Here is a 23,718-nt window from a genome sequence, read left to right on the forward strand (position 1 = left end):
TATCTTTTCTCTTTTGGGAACTTCAATCACATACTTTAGATCATCCAGTACTGTTTCACGGTCACCAAGGCTTTGTTCTTTCTTTTTTCTCTTTATCTAAAAATAGAATACCTGTTGTTCCATTCTTCTACTCCATGAATTTCTTTTTTTTTTTTTTCCTTCTTTTTTTCAAGTGAAAGGAGGGGAGATGGACAGATTCCTGCATGCATGCCGACTTGGATCAACCCGGCAACTCCCAACTGGGGCCGATGCTCTCTCCATCTGGGGCCATGCTTGTACCTGAGCTATTTTTAGTGCCTGAGGCAGAGGCTCCACGGAGCCATCCTCAGCACCTGGGGACGATGCACTCGAACCAATTGAGCCATGGCTGTGGGAGGAGAAGAGGGAGAGAGAGAGAGAAAGGGGGAGGGGTAGAGAGGCAGATGGTCACTTATCCTGTGTGCCCTGACCAGGAATCGAACCTGGGATATCTACATGCTGGGCCAGCATTCTACCACTGAGCAAATCAGCCAGGGCCCGTGAATTTCTTTTACACACTCCAATTTGCTGTTTATTCAGCCCCTCTGCGTCCTGTCACAGCTTTGTCCTCCCTGGTCCCATGTCCTGTGTTTTCCAACTGCTCCAGCCCCCAGATTTGATCTCCAGCTCTTCTGCTCTGTGAGACTGCTGGGCTCGGGTTTCACATTCCCGTGCTGTGGCCCAGATTGTGCCCCTTGGCATTAAGCCATGTCTGACATGAGGCTCTCCTCTTGTGTTTCCCTTCCTTCACAGATCAAGGTCCTGTGTTTCTTGTCCATTGCTTGGAAACAGTTGCCTATATATTTTTGGGCAGTTTTACTGTTGTAGTTCATTCGGAAGCTAATCTGGTGTCCCTGACCCTGTCATGTCTAGAACTGGAAGTCCTGGTATATGTTCTTTGATTTCTCACCTGATCGCTTACTTGCATTGTCTTACATGTGTAAGCTATGGACCGCTGGGACAGTTATCTATTGCCTTCTGCTACTTCTGAGACCAAAACTGTAACGTTATTTGTTATGGAGCACATTTAAAGTCGTTTTCTCCCTAAGACCTTTTACTTAAGTAAAATTATGTTATCTACTATGAAGAGAAATACTGTGCACTTATAAATAAAGGATGATTAGGGAAAGATTTCCATCAGGGCAGAGCCAAACACTTTGTGACTCACCCTTAGTAAAAGCCACAAAGGACACTAGATGTTAGAAGAGTCAGAAGCACCAGCTAACCTTTGACAGTCCCGAGAAGCCTGATGCTTTTGTGATTTACTAGAAACCGGGCACTCCCATGGGAGAAGGTTTCGGTAACAAACAGAATGTAACCAGGAGTCAGAAAAGATGTTGCTTATTCCGTCTGGCATATAAATCCGCCTATTTTTCTGAAACGCTTTTATCCTTGAGAAGTTGTTTTGCATACCAAAAAAGGAAGGGCTTTTAGCCCAAATGAAAAACATGAGCGCGTCCACCTTGAACTCCAACAGATAAAAGCACACACACGCACAGGAAAATGTACTAGACATAACTGGCTCAGATTGTCCCTCAAACTCAGGCTCCAAGCACGCTTGAGTTTATTAGTTCTTCTCTTCAAATTTATTTTTCCTCCAGTTGAGTCTCTATTTCTTTACTGAAATGAAATTTAGGATGTCTCCTTTGATCTGTCCTGTGTCCACCTAAAGTGTTTGGAAATCTCTGTCTCGTTGGTGTAAGGTGGAGGGAGGAGCCACTCAGCGTCCCTCCTGCAGAGGATGTAGACCAGGGGTCGGGCACCTCTGGCTGAGAGAGCCATGAACGCCACATATTTTAAAATGTAATTCCATGAGAGCCATACAACAACCCGTGTACGTTACACATTATCCAATAAAAATCTGGTGTTATCCCGGAGGACAGCAGTGATTGGCTCCAGCCACCCACAACCATGAACATGAGTGGTAGGAAATGAATGGATTGTAATACATGAGAATGTTTCATATTTTTAGCATTATTATTATTTTTTTATTAAAGATTTGTCAGCGAGCCGGATGCAGCCATCACTTTTGATGAGCCACATCTGGCTCGCGAGCCATAGGTTCTCGATCCCTGACGTAAGGACCAGAGCCTGTCACTCTAGGGCGGCCCCCATTGCTTACTCCACCGTCTGTAGAGACGTCACTTCCGTGGTCGGACGGTTATGACCACAGGCTGCAATGCCTCTTCCATGATGCCGCCCCCACTGCTGCAGGGCTGAGACAGGTGCTCACTTGCACAGTCCCTGGGGCACAGTCTCCGGGACGCGGGGTGGCACTGGGGTCACGGCTCAGCCCTGGTTTCTTATCTCTCCCATTGGACCTGTCCCTCGGTGGTCAGCTCAGAGGGAGACCCGACCAGCGCTCTCTGGGAATCCTCAACACAAAGGGTCTTACGATGATAGATACCTCCTTCCCCCCAAATTGTCAAACCTGTTGACCCGTATTACCCTCTTGGGCAGACTCTGTAGTAATTCAGGGCAATTTACCCTCCAACTGAGACTCAGCTTTTCACAGTTCTACATCAGTGCTGATAAAATAGCTAGCTAGCACTTTTCATTCTAAAAATGGGGCTAAATAATTGCTCGCCAGGCGAGCACCCTCCTGGTGTCACCAGGCTATATATATACACATATGGACGGCAGCAAATACCAAGAGACTTTATGTGTTTTGTAGGTTGTCTACATCAGTGGTCCCCAACCTTTTTTGGGCCACGGACCGGTTTAATGTCAGAATATATTTTCACGGACCGGCCTTTAGGGTGGGACGGATAAATGTATCACGTGACCGAGACAAGCGTCAAGAATGAGTCTTAGACCAATTTAACAGAGAGAATCTGGTCATTTTTTAAAAATAAAACATTGTTCAGACTTAAATATAAAGAAAACGGAAATAATGTAAGTTATTTATTCTTTCTCTGCGGACCGGTACCGGTCCATGGCCTGGGGTTTGGGGACCACTGGTCTACATGACCGGGCACTTACTAGTTCATCTACATAACAAAAAGCATTTGTGGGCTCTGTGTATCATGCTGTGTGGGGATGAAGAAGGGAGACCAGATCTAGGCCCAGACTTCAAAAGCGCTTTGACAATAAAATGTTCTCGTCTAATATTTTAAACTGTATTCCAAAGAAGAGACTAGACAGAGTGATTAAGGTCCCCAATTTGACAGCTGACATGGGTACCTTATCTGCCTGTCCTTGGCTTCCTGCATGACCATTGAATATATAAATGAGTAAACTGTCTGCTGGAGTCCTAAACTCATATTCAGAACCTACTTTTTTCCATGTCTCTTGTAGACCCAAAGTTACTTTATTACCATGTCTGTAGTACATAGTACTTTATTTGTAAAGTAACTTTATGCTATAGCTAGCAATATGTTAGTAACTTTATAGTAACATAGATTTTTTTTTTTTTTTTTGTATTTTTCTGAAGTTGGAAACGGAGAGGCAGTCAGACAGACTCCCGACTCCCGTATGCGTCTAGGGCATTGCTCTGCCGCAATCAGAGCCATTCTAGCACCTGAGGCGGAGGCCATGGAGCCGTCCTCAGCACCTAGGCTGACTTTGCTCCAATGGAGCCTTGCCTGTGGGAGGGGAAGAGAGAGACAGAGAGGAAGGAGAGGGGGAAAGTGGAAAAGCAGATGGGCGCTTCTCCTGTGTGCCCTGGCCGGGAATTGAACCTGGGACTTCCACATGCCGGGCTGACACTCTACTACTGAGCCAGCCGGCCAGGGCAACACTTTCTTAAAAAGGCAAAAAGGAGAAAGTTTCGTTGTTCGCCCTTGGAAAGGCTCTCCATCAGTCACGACACTGATGAAGGCAGGAACCCGGCCCCGGTGAACATACTTCAGAGCAGCTACATCCTCATAGTGGAGATCCAGGTTGACATCTTGAGGGCTGTCCTTCCAAGTCACCTCACACGCAGTGCTGTTTCTCTCTCCTTCCTGTGTATAGTTAATTTTCTACACCGTGGTCTGTTAAGAGCACGGTGCTGTATGGGAACAGGGTACGGAGGTCGTTGGAGAGGATTTAGCAAGTCATCTATCTGATGGGAGGGACTGAACTGTGCGTGGTGTTCAGGAGTGAGGGATTTGAATTTGGGTATTTTCTATTACATTGTCTCTGGAATGCACCCAGCCATCGGCCTTGAGGATTCTCCATCTGAATCACAGATTTGATAAGCAGCCTCCCCAGTTAAAATCCCTCCTTCCAATAATTGGTCAAAGTGTTGTGGTTGCCGTGATAGAAGCCCATACTGGGTTATAACCATTTGTGGTTTATGAATACGAGGAATTAGGAGTACTTAAAAATGAAACAATGAAGATAACTGTTCTTAACCTTTTTTTTCTTCTTTCCTAAGTAAGAGAAGAGGAGCTAGAGAGGCAGACTCCTGCATGCGCCCCCACTGAGATCCACCCAGTGACCCCAGTCTGGGGCCAATGTTCTGCCTATCTGGGACCATGCTTGCAACCGAGCTATTTCTAGCACCTGAAGCAGAGGTTCCACAGACCCATCCTCAGTGCCTGGGGCCAATGCTCTTGAACCAATCGAACCATGGATATGGGAAGAGAAGAAAAAGAGAGGGAAGGGGGAGGGGTGGAGAAGCAGATGGGTGCCTCTCCTGTGTGCCCTGGCCGGGAATCGAACCTGGGACATTCACATGCCGGGCCAACACTTCACCACTGAGCCAACAGGCTGTGGCTATGTTCTTAAATCTTTTAAAGTGAATTTTCTTAAGAGCTTATAAAATGTGGTTTTTTTACACAACCTATTAATGAGAACTCAGAGATATAATTGTTATATTTGGATCAAAATCAACTTGCAGAGTATTGTGAGAGGTGTTGTTTTGTGACATGATTTTAAAAATCATAGTTTCATGTCAAACTGTACAATTGTGAGGCAGACTTAACTGGCAGGATGTAGAGTATGTGCTGGAATAAGTATTTCTTAAAAGGTAGTGTCTTCAGCATGTAAAACATTTATTTTTTTCAAGTTATTTGAACATGCTTGCTGCTTACTTCATCCATAAATTATGTTTTTAATCTGCTAAAGGTTTTAATTTAAATCAGATTTTCTATTCTGCAAATAATTTTGAAGTTAATGATTGTTTTAGTGAATGAAAAGCTTTATGAGTCGCCAGGGGTTGATGTAATAGGAGTAATTAAGCAAAGTTTAGTTTGATACGAGGTTGTTACCAAACTCCTCTCTAACCCCCACACATAATTGACATCATAGTTCTTTAATACTTTTTACTATCCCTTTCTGAAAAACTAACATTTGTGTAATAAACATAGTATGTTAACCCTCACGCCCTGTTATGTCATGCCTGTCAGCAGCAGAAAGCAGAATTTCAAGTCTGTCGTTCTGTGCCCTTCATAAAATCAAACCCATTAGTGTTAGCGTAAATTTAAGGACATTGGATTTTAGTGGTAGAAGGATTATCAGAACCCATCGAGTTAAAATCCAACTACCACATTGGATCAGGAAATGGAGACCTAGGGGTCAAGTGACAATAATTTTATTTGCTTTATTAAAAGTTCACAGTTCTTGCCCTGGCCTGTTGGCTCAGTGGTAGTGCGTCCGCCTAGCGTGTGGATGTCCTGGCTTTGAATCCTAGTCAGGGCACACAGGAGAAGCTACCATCTGCTTCCCCACCCCTCCTCCTTCTCTCTCTCTCTCTCTTTCTCTCTTTCCCCCCTCTCCTGCAGCCATGGCTCCATTGGTTAGAGCAAGTTGGCGTTGGGCGCCAAAGATGGCTCCTTGACTCTGCCTCAGGCAATTAAAAAAATGGCTTTGTTGCTGAGCAACGGAGCAAGGGCCCCAGATGAGCAGAGCATCGCCCCCTAGTGGGCTTGCCGGGTGGATCCCGGTCAGGGGGCACATGTAGGAATTTGTCTCTCTGCCTCCCCTCCTCTCACTAAAAAATGAAAGAAAAAAAATTAAGAAAGAAAGTTTACAGTTCTTAAAGATCCATGGGATTCTAAGTATGGGAAACTTAACTATCTTTTCATTTGAAGAGCAAAGGGTTTAAATTTTGATGAAACCCACTTGACCAGTTTTTCTATTTTATGGATTGTGCTGTTGGTGTCATATTCAAGCACTGTTTGCCTAGCCTAAGGTCACAGAAATGTTTTTCTCTTGTGTTTTCTTACATATAATGATCTATCACATTTGTGTCTCCGGTCTATTTCAAGTTAATTATTGTATGTGATGTGAGGAAAGGGTTTGGTTATTTTAGATTTGGGATATTCAGTTTTTCCAACACGATCTGTTGAAAGGTTATTCTTTCTTTGTTGAAAATCAGCTGACTGACCATAAACATATGGGTATATTTCTAATGTTCTGTTCCCACTAGCCTTATGTCTTTCCTGATGTTGATACCACATTGGCATGATTACTGTAGCTTTAGAGGAAGTTTTGAAGTAGGGCTGTGTAGTTCCTCCAACTTGGTTCTTTTTCAAATTTCTTTTGAAAAAAATCAAATTTAATTGATTTTTTTTTTTTTTTACAGCCAAAGAGCATTTATTTTTCCTCCTTTGGTAGCAATAAGAAGAGAAAGATGGAACGGAAGACCTTGTATCAAAGTGCTTTATGGGGATCATTACACTCTTCCGTATAATTTCTAATCACTCAATCTGTGTCTTGCCCTTATTTATGTAACTTAGAACTTCAAGCTTGCTACTCCAGTGTTGTTGTGCCTTCCACAACATTGTGCCTCTTACCAATAGTGCAGGGACAGGGAAGGGCCCAACCAGGGACCAGACGACACGGTCTGCATGCTACATCTGCAGGACGGATAGTTGGAGAACAGACAGACTTGAGACCGAGAAAAACTGTCTGTTTGTCCCACCCCCTGTGGACCTGTTCCTGCTGTTCACTGATGGCCAGATGTTGGTGGTGGGAGTTGAACAGAAAGAAGATAAAGGTGCCTTGGCCAATTGGCTCAGTGGTAGAGCGTCAGCCTGCGTGTGGAAGTCCCGGTTCAATTCCTGGTCAGGGCACACAGGAGAAGCGCCCATCTGCTTCTCCACCCCTCCCCCTCTCCTTCCTCTCTGTCTCTCTCTTCCCCTCCCACAGGCAAGGCTCCATTGGAGCAAAGTTGGCCTGGGCGCTGAGGATGGCTCTGTGGCCTCTGCCTCAGGCGCTAGAATGGCTCTAGTTGCAACAGAGCATCGCCCCCTGGTGGGCATGCTGGGTGGATCCTGGTCGGGTGCATGCGGGAGTCTGTCTGACTGCCTCCCCATTTCCAGCTTCGGAAAAATACAAAAAAAAAAAAGAAGAATATAAAGACGCTCAAGTCTGACCCACTCCAAGTCACCTAAATGCATGCTGCTGTCCCATAAAGACCTTGTGAATAATATATATTTAAAGACATCAGATAAAAGGATCCTCAGCAATTAGGATGGTCACTGGAAGAGTTCTGTCTGTGGATATTTTATAAATATGAACGAATATCTATGTTGCTAAAGGTTGGGAAGTAAGTATGGTAAACATTTTTTTAAGCCATGTTTGATGAGCCTTTCAAGGGTCTGTTACAACACTTGAACTTTATTATTTAATTTTCTATAATTTACAAATTCTGGCATTTAAATACATTTCATCCATAGGAAAATACCAATTTTGTAGCAAATACTCATTGAATTTTTTAATTCTTTCATAGACCTAAAGTAAAAATAAGTGCTACTTTGGACATTATTAATGTTTAACAAAATGTGTATAAGAAAAGATCATTCAGATTTTGCCAGAACTAAAATTGTCCCAATACCTTTAAGATTCAAGCTTTAGCTTTTGATAAAGAATGGAGTAGCCCTGGCTGGTGGCTCAGTGGATTGAGTATTGGCCTAGAATATGATCATCCTGGGTTCAATTCCTGGTCAGGGCACACAGGAGAAGCAACCCTTTGCTTCTCTCCCCCTTCCCCTTTTCCTCCTGCAGCCAGTGGCTCAGTTGGTTTGAGCATGGCCCTGGGTGCTGAGGATAGCTCTTTCGTCTGAGTGCATCAGCCTCAGGCACTGAAAGTAGCCCGATACTCAAGCATCTTCCCCAGATGAGGTTGCCAGGTGGATCCCAGTTGGAGTGTATGCAGATGTCTGTCTCTCTATCTCTCCTCCTCTCACCTAAAAAAAAAAAACACAAAAGATGAAGGTATGTTTAAAATACAGGAATGTTACTTAACAACCACTGTCTTTTTAAACCTCTTTGGCTTGCTAATTAGGGGCAAGTAAAATTTGGAAAGTGGAAAATTATGTATTTTTCCTTCTATATGTTTATGTCGTCCTCAAATGACTGAGCATGGACACTGACTTGTTCTGAAATCCTTATCTGCGTTTCTCCACTCAACTCTCGGAAGGTTCTCCTTAGCTTCTCTAAACAGCGCTCTATCGAAAGTATGTCAGTAAATCTCAGTAAAAATTGTGAACAACTGCCCATTTCTTCCTCACTGCTTTGAAAAAGACGGCAGCATTTTAATATTTGTTCCTGGGACAGGAAGCCCTCCATGGTGGTCGTTCATTTCTTTTCAATGTCAAGATTAAGGCTATTTAGAAGGTGACTTTTGTTAAATACATAGTTGTATTATTATTCTCTTTGTCTTCACTTAATTATTTCTCAGTATTGCTTCTTATTAGGCTAAATTACTTTGGTAATTCTAAATTAAAGGTCTTATAATGATCTAGCTTTTGAGAAGAAGTGCAGACTCATGATGCTGAACCTTTTCTCTTTGCTGTTGGCCCTGACGTTGCCGGCTCCGTTTCCTAATTTAGTAACAGACGTACAGCTATGCGCTCCTAGGCAGGTTTGGTGTGCTGGCCCCCAGCCAGGAAGCGTGGGTTTCTTAAGCAAATGGCCCTGATGGGGATTTGCGGAAAACACAGATTACATTACAGACGCTTTGCACTTTACAGATCCCTAACTATTTAAAGAAAGTCCGCTAACCCGCCGCTGCCTAAATAAAAGCCAGTTTTGTTGAAACACACATTCACACCACGTGATGTATTGCTTCCTTTTCCCAGGTCACCCTTCACTTTTGTATTTTTATATTCCTATTTGCATACACTTTTAAAAAGCACTTGCTCTTGCCCTCGCCGCCGGTTGCCTCAGTGGTAGGGCGTCAGCCCAGCCTGTGGATGTCCCGGGTTTGATTCCCAGCCAGGGCACACAGGAGAAGTGCCCATCTGCTTCTCCACCCCTCCCCCTCTTGCTTCTCTCCTCTCTCTAACTCTCTCTCTCTCTTCCCCTCTGCAGCTGTGGCTTGGTTGGAGTGAGTTGGCCTGGGCACTGCCTCAGGCACTAAAAAAATGGCTCCAGTTGCAACAGAGCATCACCCCCAGCGGGATTACCAGGTGGATTCTGGTCAGGCGCATGCGGGAGTCTGTGTCTGCGTCCCCTCCCCCCCCACACACACACACACATCAAACAAACAAAATTATTGAACTCTCGTTACTTTACATATGTGTAATTCCATTCAAATAGCATAATGTGAAAGAACTGATAATCCACAAACATAATGTTCTCCTGTGTGAGAAAATGAAAGCGAGCTCAGACAGAGGTAGCTTTGCACCTTCTGGGCGGGGTCCTCACCGTGCCGCCGCCTGTACTGCAGGTGCCATCCTCACTGGGCTGCGGGTGGGTTTGCAGAGGTGGCTTTCTTGAATGTTTGAGCACCAGGGGCTTTCCTGTCTGCTGACACTTTTCCTTCCTGTTGGTACCTCTTGGCTGGCATGTGCTTGGTCTTCGGGTCCGTTGCCCCTGAGTTTGGAGAAGAGCCTGGAGGCCTACGGACCGGCCCCTCTGTTCTCCTTCAAGGCGTGACATGACCTATGTCTTCTAGACTGCTTTGCATTGTTGACTGAGGGCCGGCAGCCCCCGGGCCCCTTTGAACAGTTCATTCTCCTGCTCGGGGTAACAGGTTGGGTTTGGAGGAGGATGCTACGTGGCTGCTGTGAATCCCTCTAAAGCAGTGTTAGTCACACTAGGCAACATACTAGACTTAATATAAACTCAAGTGTCAAACTAGATCGACTTCAAGATTAAGCTTTCTCATCGTATAAGTGCCATCCCAAAGTATTAGAATACTGAGCGTCATCAAGTTCTTGACCAAAAGTGGTCAGAAGGGCACCAATCAGTAAAAATGGTCAGTCTTTTTAATGATCTGTTCCTCAGCTGTGACAGTAGAGCAGATGTCCACCCAGTCCCCACGTCAAGGGTCCCCTTCTTCACTCCCTTCCTTGTCTGGGTCTTCTGCCTCCCGGTTGGCTGCAGTGCTCTTAGAGTCCACGTCCCGTGGAGACTGATGCCCATTTCCTCGGCCGCTGGCCCCTTACCCTGCTTTCCGCAGGGAGAGGGCACTGTTCTCACGGAGCCTTGGCTGAGAGATGGGCAGAGGGAAGGGCTCTGTTGTCAGAGACGCAGAGTGGCATCAGCTGGTTACCATGCAGTTCAGAACATTACGGAAGATCAGTATGCAGATATTTTTGCTACAAAATTTAATTTTTTAAATGCATTCTATTCATGTTACTATTCTTGCTAGTATTAATAATCATTTAAAAATAGTGTCTTAACAGTTACTTTTTTTTTTTTTTTTTTTTAGTGAAAGGAGGGGAGGCAGAGACAGAGTCCCACGTGCGCCGGACTGGGATCCACCCAGCATGCCCACTAGGGGGCGATGCTCTGCCCCTCTGGGGTCCTTGTGCCATTGCAACTAGAGCCATTTTTAGTGCCTGAGGTGGAGGCCATGAAGCCATCCTCAGCACCCGGAGCCAACTCGCTCCAATTGAGCCATGGCTGCAGGAGGGGAGGAGAAGAGAAAAGTGAGATGGGGAAGGGTGGAGAAGCAGATGGGTGCTTCTCCTATGAGCCCTGACTGGGAATTGAACCGGGACATCCACACGCTGAGCCAACATCCTAACACTGAGCCAACATGCCAGGGCTTAAAAGTTACTTTTTAAAGTGGTCAATTTTTCTCCTCTAGATAATCAAGAGATTATTATTGTTCTTAATACACTTATTAAATATTTAAAGCAGTCTCAATAATTTTAAAAGTATGCATTCCGTGGCCAGGTAGCTCCATTGGTTAGAGTGATGTCTCCATACGCCAAGGTTGTGGGTTTGATCCCCATTCAGGACACATACAAGAGTCAACCAATGAATGCATGAATTGAGTGGATCAAGAAATTGATGTTTCTCTATCTCTGTCTCTCTCTCTCAAATTAGTTTTTTAAAAGTTTAAAAGAACACCTTTTCCTGTTGATCTGAGTTACCATTTGTTATCATTTCCCTTCACCCTTGCAGACTTCCTTCAATATTTCTTGTATGGAAGGCCTTCTGACAACTGACTTTCTCATTTCTTATTCATCTGGGAATGTCTTTATTTTGACTTTATTTTTGAAGGATATTTTTACTGGATACATAATTTTTGTGTTTTTTTTTTCTTTTAGCATTTTAAATATGTCATTTCAGTGTCTTCTGACTTCTACAGTTTCTGATGAGAAGTCAGCTTTTGAATGAATTTTTCTCCTCTATTCTTCTCTTGTGGCTTTTAAGATTTTCTGTTTTTATTTATTTTTCAGCAATTTGATGATGATATGTCTAGGTATGGATTTCTTTGTGTTTTTTCTACTTGGAATTCATTGAACTTCTTGGATCTATAGATTCATGCTTTTTGTTAAATATGAAACATCTTCAGCCATCGTCTTTTAACAAATATTCTTTTTCTGCCACTTTCTCTCTTTCTTTCCCTTCTGGACCTCCCCCTGTGGATATAATGGTATCCCACAGGTCTCTGAGGCACTGGTCACTTTTTGTTGACTTTTTCCTAACCTTCAAATTTAATCATTTCTATTGACATGTCTTTGAGTTTACTGATTCTTTCCTCTGCCCTCTCAGATCTGATCCTGAGACCATCTAGTGATTTCCTTTCATTTCAGTTATTGTATTTTCAACTCTGGAATTGTTCCTCGGCCCCTTTTTATGGTTTGTATTTTTCTATTTAGATTCTCTATTGATGGAGTCATTGTCGTCATACTTTTCTTTAATTTTTGACATAGTTTCCTTTGCTTCTTTAAACACATTTATAGCAGCTGCTTTGAAATCTTTGCCAAGCTCAACATCTGGACTCATTCAGAGTTCTTTTCTGTTGACTGCCCCCCACCCCCACCCCCGCCCTTCTGGCTAGGGTCACACTGCTGTTTCTTTGCATGTGCTGTATTTTTGTTGTTGAAAACTGGAAATTTTAGTTAATATATTGGGGCCACTTTGGATTTTGATTTGTTTTTCTGGGATTTTTTTGTTTGTTCATTTAATTTCTGTTCCTGTCTGTGGTTTAAATTATAGACTCCTGCCACCCCCTCCCCATGGGATATCTCATGCTCAGAGTTCAGTCTTACTTGTATTTTCTAACCTAGCTCCCTGGGGATGACCACTGTCTGTATTGCTTAGGGGTAGCCATCGACTGGTAAGGGGTTTGCCTAGACACCCCTGGCAAGCTTCCGTCTTAGGCTCGGTGAAGTGTCTGGACTGTAGAGTGAATTTGGAGGTCGCCAGCTGTCACGTCAGCCCCCCTTTGACTCCGTGCAGACTCTTGGGTCTCCCCTGCACATACACGCCGTCTCTCAGTTGTCCGAGGATTTACGGAGAGTGCATCCAGCTCTCTCCTTGCCAGACCGCCCAATTAAAGGTATGACTGGTCAACCATTCATTCCCGCTGGGTCAGCAGTCCCAGGCTAGCGAAGCATGTGTTGTACATTTTCCTCGTTCTTTTCCTACGCAGTTTGCCACTGTCAGCCTTAAAAGCTGTGAGGTGTTACCCCATCCCCAAATCAAGGGTGCCCCCTTTGACTGCCAGACTGCTGGTTTTCACAGTCACCCCTGCCTTGGCAAACTAGCCTTCTTGAGCTTGAGTTTGGGAGTCAGATGGGAGAGAAGCCACACCCAGCCAGAAAGGCTGCGGACCCCCCCTGGTCTTGAAGGAAGCTTGCACGGGTTGTCAAGAGGAGATATTTCTGAATTGGTCGGCCTTTGGTTGATTTCCAGAGCCCTGAAATCGCTGGTTCTCTCCAGTTTTGTCCGGTGTCACGCTTTTTTTTTTTTTAATTCAGTGAGAGGAGGGGAGGCAGAGACAGACTCCAGCATGCGCCCCAACCAGGACCCACCCACCGGCCAGGGCCACGTTATGCTTATTTTTGATGGAGAGACTTCACAGAACTCTTCACACCACCCTAGCCCCCCCCCCTTTTTAAACAGTCTCAAGCTATTTACCTACTAGCTATTTAACATATTGAAGGGGTTCATGGAGCTTCAGAATCAGTGTTTTTATTGTGAATTTTATGACAGTGTCTTCCCATCCCTGGTTCTCTGACCCTTCAATTTCTAAAGTTGTCCGACAAGGCCCCATGTCCGTCGTTACTGACAAATGCCCTGCTGGTGAATCACAGTTGAATGGGTTCTCCACCTGGGAACTGGTCTTCAGTATGCTAGTGTATATTATGGTAAGCAGTATAGCATACACACTGTTTTTCCAAAACACATTTGACCATGGAAACATCACTCTAACCTGGCTGGCATTCCCGTGAATATAGTTGGAGTGACCACTGCTCTAGGTGAGCCGTGTCCCATTAAGCTCTCTCACAACTTTTACTGCAAACATTTGTTTTGGATAAAACTAGGGTAAGAAATAAATACACCTCTTTTTTTTATAATGAGAGGCAGAGACAGACTCCCACATGTGCCCTGACCAGGACCCACCCAGCAAGCCCACTAGCGGGTGGTGCTCTGCCCATCTGGGGTGTTGCCCTGCAGCTCGGCACAGAAGCTGTTTCTAAATGCCTGAGGCAAGGCCATGGAGCCATCCTCAGCGCCTGGGGCCATGGCTGCAGGAAGGGAAAACAGAGAAAGCAGGGGAGGGTGGAGAAGCAGATGGGCACTTCTCCTGTGTGCCCTGACCAGAGTCAAACCCAGGACTGCACACACCAGGCTGATGTTATACTGCTGAGCCAACTGGCCAGGGCCAAATATATGCCCTTTTTTAAGTTGCTTTTTCTGGGGTGTTGTTTTGACATCGCTTACTTTTTCCCATACCACCAATTCCAATCATAAGAGGAGGAGAACAAAAAATATATTTGAAAGCGGTTATTATTCTTGGAACCTTAATGCACAACTAACACATTTCTGAAAGAAATACAACTTGCAGGGCACAGTCCTCTGTCCACAATGAATTGTTCAGTGTTCTTTGTGGGCTTGTGAGTTTTTATTGTTTGCTTTGTTCTGTTGTTCTGCTACTTCCTGTTGTGGAGGCATTTGAAAACGTGGTTAATGCCGGCCCAACAAAGATTCGCAGGGCACAATAAAAGGTTCTGACCTCCGGTGCATATTGACCTGCTTGAAACAAGACAGTGGTCCCGCTTTGTAGGATTTTTTCCAAAGGTTGGGGAATGAATAGAAACCTGAAGAAATAGCATTTTTATGTGTCCTCTTTAGAAGTGCCATACAATTTTCTGTTGTGCTTCTATTTAACAGAAATGATAGAAACTTTGATTTTTCTTTTCATTTTATAACGACAGAACTTGTTAGACTCTTAGCAGTATAGATTTGCATAGCAGCACTGTGCATACACGTATATTAAATTTCTGTTTTCTGTTGTGCTGCATTTCAGTGAACTGAAACATCATTAGGAAATCCAAATTTTAATCTAAAATCCAAATTACAGAACTATGGCATCTCTTATTCTAAGGAATCCCAACATGTGTGATGAAGTGCCACATTAGCATGTGATTAATTTAATTTTGTATTAATATAAAATACGTGACATGGGGAATAAATATTTAAACGGTATAGGGAAGTTTAAAAATGACAAGTTAAGCCCTGGCCGGTTGGCTCAGCGGTAGAGCGTCGGCCTAGCGTGCGGAGGACCTGGGTTCGATTCCCGGCCAGGGCACACAGGAGAAGTGCCCATCTGCTTCTCCACCCCTCCCCCTCTCCTTCCTCTCTGTCTCTCTCTTCCCCTCCCGCAGCCAGGGCTCCATTGGAGCAAAGATGGCCCGGGCGCTGGGGATGGCTCTGTGGCCTCTGCCTCAGGCGCTAGAGTGGCTCTGGTCGCAACATGGCGATGCCCAGGATGGGCAGAGCATCGCCCTCTGGTGGGCAGAGCGTTGCCCCTGGTGGGCGTGCCAGGTGGATCCCGGTCGGGCGCATGCGGGAGTCTGTCTGACTGTCTCTCCGTTTCCAGCTTCAGAAAAATGAAAAAAAATAAAAAATAAAAATAAATAAAAATAAATGACAAGTTAACATCTCTCTGTGCTTCCAAGTCATCCCAACCCCTGGCATTACTCCCTGTGGACTACTTTTTGTTTTCATTCTGCTGATGTTTCCCCTCCATGACATTAAACAAAAGCAGGTCATAAATCGAGGGACTTGTGGCTTTTGTATTAAGATTGGCAGCCACTATGTGCAAATTCAGAATTCTCTCCTATAAAACTTCTCATGTTGGTAGTGACAGTGTGAGTTTCTTATAAGGGGTAAATATTTAGAAATCAGAGTTATACTTTGAATTTAATGTGGAATTCTTTTAATTAGTGGAGAACTTCTTTTTTGTAACCGTGGTTCATATGTTGAGCGCGATAAGTTTTTCAGTGGTTTCCAAGGGTTCTGTAAGTCGAGATCATCCTTTTTATCAGCTACTTCCTATATTTCAAAATGGTTGCTTTCCTTATGGGAATTTCAAAGAAACAAACTAGAATGGCTCGATTTGAGATGTATATACACTGAAATTTCTCCCTGTATTAATTTGAGTTTAGAAAGTGAGATGAAAGCAACCATTATAAATGATATATTTTTTTCAGGTAGCGAAATATGAATTGCTTGTAGTTATTCTCTGCAAGGAGTAAAATTTAAAGAAAGTTTTTATTCCAGACGTCGATGCTGTGATATTTCTTGAGGCAGTGATTATAATAGTTTTATGCCAACAATGGACACCTGGTGGTCTCATTCGGGCCAAAGACTCCATTGTGATACCTCAGTTAGGAGGGGAAAAAGCCTGCCTAGAAGAAACCTGAGAAATAGGCCATCACTGAAATGTAGCCTACGATGAAAATCTGTGTCTGTGGGCTCCATAAATCTTGCAGAGTGAGGATGATAAGTAGCAACCCATGTATTGACTAAAGCAGTAATAAAGACGCCAAGGTTTAGAATTAATGCTTTTCAGTTTCAAAGACAGAATGTATCTAAAGAAGAGATATAGGCCGCCTCTCTCAGCAGTTAGTTACAATATAATTGTCACTCGGGAAGAACAAACACTTCCAAGATACTTCTTATCTTCTACAATGTTCTCAGTGACATTTGCTAGGCACCTCAAGTGTCAAATTGGCTATTTGGTTCCATAACCAGTAAGCACCTGGTAAATAACTTATTTTGAACAACATGGAGTGAGACCTGAGTGTGTAATCACACACAAAATAGTGGGTAAACTGTCAAAACAGTGTAGTTTTCTTTTTTGAAGTGTATCTTTAACATTTTAATTTCTGTTAGGAATAAATTGGCAAGCTTGATACCCAGACGTAAATATGATATTTAAGTCAGAGCAGTGTCTATTGTGTTTCTCAGATGTCAAATGTTTTAGAGCATTTTATTTTAAAGCTCCCAGATAATACTTGTCTTTCATAATTAAGAGGACGTCTTAATTGCTAGTTTGCTATTGCTTATATTAGACAAAGGCGTAGTTAATGTAATGAGCTTTCTGGTGCTGTTAATTTTATTCTCCATTGTGATTACTTGTTATTAAACATAACCTGCCGCACAGTCCGAGTTATGATTATATAGCAAGCTCATTATGATTGGCTTTAATTTTTTTATTTGACCGAGGAAAGCAGTCCTGCCCACTTTCTGAAAGACATCAACTTTCAAAGAGCCCCTTTCTGTGTTGGACATAACAGACTTGTACATACTGTGTTCATAACTGTTTCTGTGATAAAAGTGCATCAATTAAAGTATTTATAGTTTGAATTTACATTTAAAATATGTAGCATAAAGAACTGAACAGTAAAAATAAATATTGTTTTCTTTCACATTATTAAATTATATGGGATATTTCATTTCATCACTTCAGGTGTGTGTTATTGTATCCCTTTTTTTATATATATAGATGATTTTTTAAACATCAAACCAGTCATCTAAATGTTTGAGGAAGTCACCCAAAGTTGCATAGCCGATGAGTCATAGGACTGTGGCTTGAGCCTGTTTGTAAATACCGGACTGTGTACTTCCCACCGTCCAGCCCAGGGGTCCCCAAACCTTTTACACAGGGGCCAGTTCACTGTCCCTCAGACCGTTGGAGGGCTGGACTATAAAAAAAACTATGAACAAATCCCTATGCACACTGCACATATCTTATTTTAAAGTAAAAAACAAAACGGGAACAAATACAATATTTAAAATAAAGAACAAGTAAATTTAAATCAATAAACTGACCAGTATATCTTTTTTTTTTTTTTTTGTATTTTTCTTAAGCTGGAAACGGGGAGAGACAGTCAGACACTCCCGCATGCGCCCGACCGGGATCCACCCGGCACGCCCCAGGGGGCGATGCTCTGCCCACCAGGGGGCGATGCTCTGCCCCTCCAGGGCGTCGCTCTGTTGCGACCAGAGCCACTCTAGCGCTTGGGGCAGAGGCCAAGGAGCCATCCCCAGCGCCCGGGCCATCTTTGCTCCAATGGAGCCTTGGCTGCGGGAGGGGAAGAGAGAGACAGAGAGGAAGGAGAGGGGGAGGGGTGGAGAAGCAGATGGGCACCTCTCCTGTGTGCCCTGGCCGGGAATCGAACCGGGGACTTCTGCACGCCAGGCGGACGCTCTACCACTGAGCCAACCGGCCAGGGCCCAAACTGACCAGTATTTCAATGGGAACTATGGGCCTGCTTTTGGCTAATGAGATGGTCAATGTGCTCCTGTCACTGACCATCAATGAAAGAGGTGCCCCTTCTGGAAGTGTGGTGGGGGGCCGGATAAACAGCCTTGGGGCCACATGCAGCCCACAGGCCGTAGTTTGGGGACCCTTGATCCAGTCAGTCTAGAGACAGAGAACGCCTATAACGTAAGCACCTACTTGGCATTGAAGTTTTGTCCTCCCTCTCTGTCTGCTCTCCCTAACAGGGTGTGCTCTGAAGCTCAAATGAGAGCTGTTTTTAGTGGTACCGGAAAAAGCCAGGGCTTAAAAACTACAGAGCCTTGTTATTGACTCTGTGGTCACCAGCCTGGCATGGAGTGGGCGACTTCCTTCCCATTCCGCTTTAAATTTTAGATTAGGTCAGTGTGCATCAGCTGCGAAGGATGATTTAGAGGGAGCTCACTGTGTCCTCTTCTGAAAGTGCACTCTCATGTTATTTTTATGCTTTGTGTAAGTAATTACCATGTGGCAGTACTGAGATCCTTTTCAGGGTATGCCGTAAGTAGTTGAAGTGTTGGAAGGTATTGTAGATTGAGCATAGAAGTAAACAACGCCAACAACTGTGAGGTTAGGGTTATTCTAGGCACAGTAAAGAACTAAAGTGTACAAAGTGATGTTTACTCCTTGGGGAGTTGTGTAGGGACAGGGCCAATGGCTGAAAAGAATAGGAGTCTAGTAATACTCCAAACAGAATACATTGTAACTGCATATCAGTAATACTTCATTTAATTGCTTTTTAAAAAATATTTTATTGGCCCTGGCCAGTTAGCTCAGCAGTAGAGTGTCAGCCCGGCTTGTGGAAGTCCTGGGTTTGATTCCCACCCAGGGCACACAGGAGACGCACCCATCTGCTTCTCTACCCTTCCCCCTCTCCCTTCTATCTTTCTCTTCTCCTCCCCTCCTGCATCCAAGGCTACACTGGAGTGAGTTGGCCCTGGGCACTGAGGATGGCTCCATGGCTTTGCCTCAGGTGCTAAACAGTGGCTCTGGTTGCAACGGAGCAAGAGCTCCAGATGGGCAGAGCATTGGGCTTGTTGGGTGGATCCCTGTCGGGGAGCATGAGGGGGTCTGTCTCTCTGCCTCCCCGCTTCTCACTTAAGAAAAATACAAAAAAATAAATTTTATTGATTGATTTCTTTAGAGAGAGAAGAAGGGGGAGAGAGATACACATAGGTTTGTTCCACTTATTGATGCATTCATTGGTTGATTCTTATACATGCCTACAAACCCACAACCTTGCTATAGCAGAAAGATACTGTAACCAACTGAGCTACCCAGCCAGGGCTCAAGATGACATATCAATAAATATTTTTTGAGATGTCAATAATGTTAAATTTATTAATCATGGACAATTTTATTGATTTAATTTATTTATTTTTGTGTGAGAGAGAGAGAAAGGGACAGACGGACAGGAAGAGAGAGAGATGAGAAGCATCAATTCTTTGTTTTAGCACCTTAGTTGTTCATTGATTGCTTTCTCATATGTGCCTTGACCAAGGGCTCCAGCTGAGTCAGTGGCCCCTTGCTCAAGCCAGCAACCTTGGGGCTCAAGCCAGTGACCATGGGTCATGTCTAGGATCCTACACTCTTGCCAGTAACCCCACGGTGAGCCCGCGCTCAAGCCGGGGGCCGGGGAACTCAGTGTTTCAAACTGGGGTCCTCTGTGTCCCAGGCCAATGCTCTCTCCTCTGCACCACCGCCTGGTCAGGCAATCATAGGCAATATTATTCAAAGGAAACATAATAATACCATATTGAAAAGATCTCAGAAAAATGGAAGCGATGCATTATTACAAATAAAAACAGCTAAGAAACTGGTTAAATGATATTAATTTATACCAAGAATAATTATCTTACTTATTTCTAAAGTCCAGATAATCAATATATAGAATTTAAAATTTTTTATTTAATATACATTTTTTAAACTTCTACAAAGTCTTATTTTTGAAAATAGTTTTTGTGTTATACTTTATTTTTTATTTTGACATTAGAAATTAATGTATTCTTCACTTGTATTCATTATATTTAAACATAGTTTTGAAAAATGCTTCAGTTAACAGTAAGTCTCTACCAAAAACTGGCAAACATTTTCTGTCAATAGTGAGATAGTAAATATTTTTAGGCTTTGTGGGCCACATAGGGTTTCTGTCACATGTTTTTTGTTTGTTTGTTTGTTTCTATTGTTTTTTACCATCCTTTAAAATGTAAGAACCAGTCCTACCTTGCAGTCAGTGGCCATGGGCTGTAGCTTGCCAACCCTGCAGTAAGAAAAGCTGATCTGTGCAGTCGGGCACAGAGAGGACAGTGGGTCTCTGTCCGATAGAGAAGACATTGTAGAGCTACTCCAAGCCCTGAACCAACTAGACTGTGCCCAGAGCGGGGGCCGGGGAACGGCAGGAGCTGGGCAGCCCTGCGCGGAGGGTTGTGCGCTGAGATCAGGACTGGGGCAGGTGGGGCACAGTCGCAGCAGCCTTCTGCTTGGCAGTGCCATGATCAGATGAGGTAGACGCATCCAGGGTAGAGCTTCCTGGGCAGCCTTGAGTGGAACTGTCCCGGGACACAGGACATGTCCTTCCCCTTCATTCAGGGGTGCTTCATAGGGACTGTCCCTGAGAAGGACAGAGGACCTTGTGAGGAACTTCCCAACCTTCAGACTTGGTGATTTAGTGAATGACAAGGGCGTAGCTGTACTTACCATAGGACAGATGACACATGTAGACATCCATAATGAGGGAATATTAGAGTGAACCTCATTTGAGTGGAATTAAAGCAATCTCTATAGGATATGTACACTCTGAGTGGCTTTATAAAGAATATTCACAAGGCTGGACAATATCTTTTTTTTCTTTTTTTCTTTTTTTAACAGAGACAGAGAGAGTCTAGAGAGAGGGATAGACAGGGACAGACAGACAGGAATGGAGAGAGATGAGAGGCATCAATCATCAGTTTTTCATTGCGACACAGTTGTTCATTGATTGCTTTCTCATATGTGCCTTGACCGTGGGCCTTCAGCAGACCGAATAACCCCTTGCTCAAGCCAACGACCTTGGGTCCAAGCTGGTGAGCCATGATGGCGACCTCGGGGTCTCGAACCTGGGTCCTTCGCATCCCAGTCTGATGCTCTATCCACTGCACCACCGACTGGTCAGGTGGGCTGGACAATATCTTAAAATGTTACCTAACCATACGATCATTTTGTTTTATTATTGTAATCTTGATCAAGGTAAAAATTTCCAGAGACATCCTAATTCTTAGTCCAGGACGTTTCTGTTTAGTTCATCTGAATGAGGTGCACTTATTGGAATACTATAATTTATATTTGAAATCTCCTACTAGCTCCTTAGGCAAAAATCCACACATACTGAAAGCCAAGTACAGTATTTGAAGCGGCTGTTCTTGTCTCACCCAGCAACAAATTTGATTCATCAAAACAGAAGCCAGAGAACAGACTTCTGGCTCCCTTTCCGCCTTTCATGTCTCTCCTTTTCCTGGGCCAGCACCTTCTCCATTAGAGAAAAGATGCTCGCTGGCCCGTTTACAGACACCTGCCCAGATGGGGTTATTTGCTTACTAGGCCTCAGCTCCCATGTCCATGGAAATAGCTGCCGCCACCAGCCTTATTGGGTTGATGTGACCGTATTGACTTGTTTGATGTGATGACCTGACTTGACCACAGCAGGATGCGATTTATCTTCATTCTGATTTTGGTTGTAGAGGTTGGCGATTTGAAGGAGCTGCAGACACTAGACATTTCTACCAATCGTTTGCTAGCTTTGCCCAGGACACTTCACCTGTGCCTTTCTCTGCAGTACCTGGCCGCGGACCGCAACCGGCTCCGGTGTGTGCCACGCCACCTCTGCCAGCTGCCCAGCCTCAACGAGCTCTCCATGGCTGCAAACCGCCTCGCCTTTCTGCCCCTCGGTAAGGTTGCTGGGGGGGGGAGGGGGGGGGAGGGGCCAGAGATCCAGTAGCATCACGCTCAGGTGATCGAGTTTATTTCCACTTGGGATTTTCTGTTTTACAAAAGAAATCAGGTCTGACCAGGTGTTGGCACAGTGGATGGAGCATCGGACTGGGACACGGAGGACCCAGGTTCGAAACCCCGAGGTCACCAGCTTGAGCACGGGCTCATCTGGTTTGAGCAAGGCTCACCAGCTTGAGCCTAAGGTCGCTGGCTCAAGCAAGGGGTCACTGGCTCTGCTGTAGCCCCCTGGTTAAGACACATATGAGAAAGCAATCAATGAACAACTAAGGTGCTGCAATGAAGAAGTGATGCTTCTCATCTCTCTCCCTTCCTGTCTGTTCCTATCTGTCTCTCTATCTCTCTGTCTCTGTCACACACACAAAAAAGAAAATAAATTGGTGCTAAAATGGGATTAAGGACAATACATTTGAGATCTGATTTACTCTGAGAAGGAATTATCCGTTTTCATCTCGTCTATAGTATACATAGTATAGATCCTATAATTACCTATAATTATTACATGTATGTAATATATATTGTGTGTATGGTGTTATATCTGTGTAACTATAAAACAGACAGGGGTTATAGGAAGATGGAAGGACAGCTCCTGGTACAAGTGCCTCTGCACAGATGTTGACATCTGTGCAAAGACATTTGTGTCAGGAGTGCAGTGGTTAGCGTGGCCTGGCACCCAGGCTGCAACATTTGAAAGACTAGAATTGGCTTGACCGCCTGCTGAGCGGAAACGTCACTGTAGGTAATAAATTACATCTGTTACTGCAGATTTCTGTAGCTGGCTCATTCTGACATAATATGTGTTCCAGAACACAGGCCTTTAATAAAACAATAACATTTATTCTCACTGAGAATTGGATTATTTTGTTAACTCGTAAGAAACAAAAGTGCCCGTTAAAAAAAAAATGACAATATGAAGCCCCACAGAACCCTAAACTGTCACAATAAGCTTCATATGATCTCCCTCATAAACACATTTTTATTACAAATAATTTATCTCTGAGGGTGATGAAGTGCATAATTTATCCATCCTTGAAAGGAAATACTTTCACCGTAATAGCACACAGTATTATTTTCAGTTACAAATAACATGGAGACATAAAAATCAGTTTGAGTTATAACAAATAATTACCTAATTTGAGAAGGTGACTTTCCTGTAAATATAATTAAAGTCTATACTTATGAAATTGACAAAATAAGCCATTTCAGAAGCAAGCTACATTTCAAAGAAAACAGAGCTTCCTTTCAAGAGAGCATGTCAGACTCGAGCCTCTTCAGAAAGCCAGGATGGAAGAAGCTACATGTGAGGGTGACTTAAAGCACTTGCAATGCCGTCTAAATCATTAGCTCTCTTCTCATCTTCGCAAGAGGAAGGACACCCCTGTTATGCCTATACCACGACAACTGGGTGACAGATAAACCTACCAATAGGCTTTATTCACAGGGGTGACTGTCACCGAGAAGAAGGGGTAATTAACCACCCGAGCTGAGTGCTATATTATATTATATTATATTATATTATATTTATTATATTATATTATAGCCTGAGTGCTGTATTATATTTAATAGAGGCCTTGACGTGTGCGTGTCAGCGCAGCTCCTTCCACCACGCGGTGCACAGCGTGGTGACCTACCTCTGGCCTTCTCAAAGTGCCAGAAAATACTACAAAGAGAAGGAGTTTTCCCCTCCAAGGCCTTTTCCCGAGTGTGCCTGGTTTCTCTTGCATAATTAATAAGCCTGATTCTTCAGTAGTGTTTGGAACTTACTTAATGTTGAATAATAGATGTAGGAA

The 23,718-nt window shown here is 43.9% G+C and overlaps 1 protein-coding gene across 2 annotated transcripts in view; it reads left to right on the top strand.

Annotated features, from left to right (window-relative positions):
* LRRC28 (leucine rich repeat containing 28) overlaps window positions 1-23,718 on the top strand; it is a 74,847-nt gene that overhangs the window by 26,599 nt on the left and 24,530 nt on the right. The window contains exon 6 of one of the 2 annotated variants that reach the window (XM_066354879.1): window positions 21,661-21,867. The exons of the other annotated variant lie outside the window; for it this stretch is intronic. Within the exon in view, the coding sequence (XP_066210976.1) occupies window positions 21,661-21,867 (207 nt within the window). The remainder of the gene's footprint in view (window positions 1-21,660; window positions 21,868-23,718) is intronic. 2 annotated transcript variants of the gene reach the window in all.

The sequence above is a fragment of the Saccopteryx leptura genome, chromosome 13 (assembly GCF_036850995.1).
Source record: "Saccopteryx leptura isolate mSacLep1 chromosome 13, mSacLep1_pri_phased_curated, whole genome shotgun sequence".
In the NCBI taxonomy this organism is placed as follows: Eukaryota; Metazoa; Chordata; class Mammalia; order Chiroptera; family Emballonuridae; genus Saccopteryx; species Saccopteryx leptura.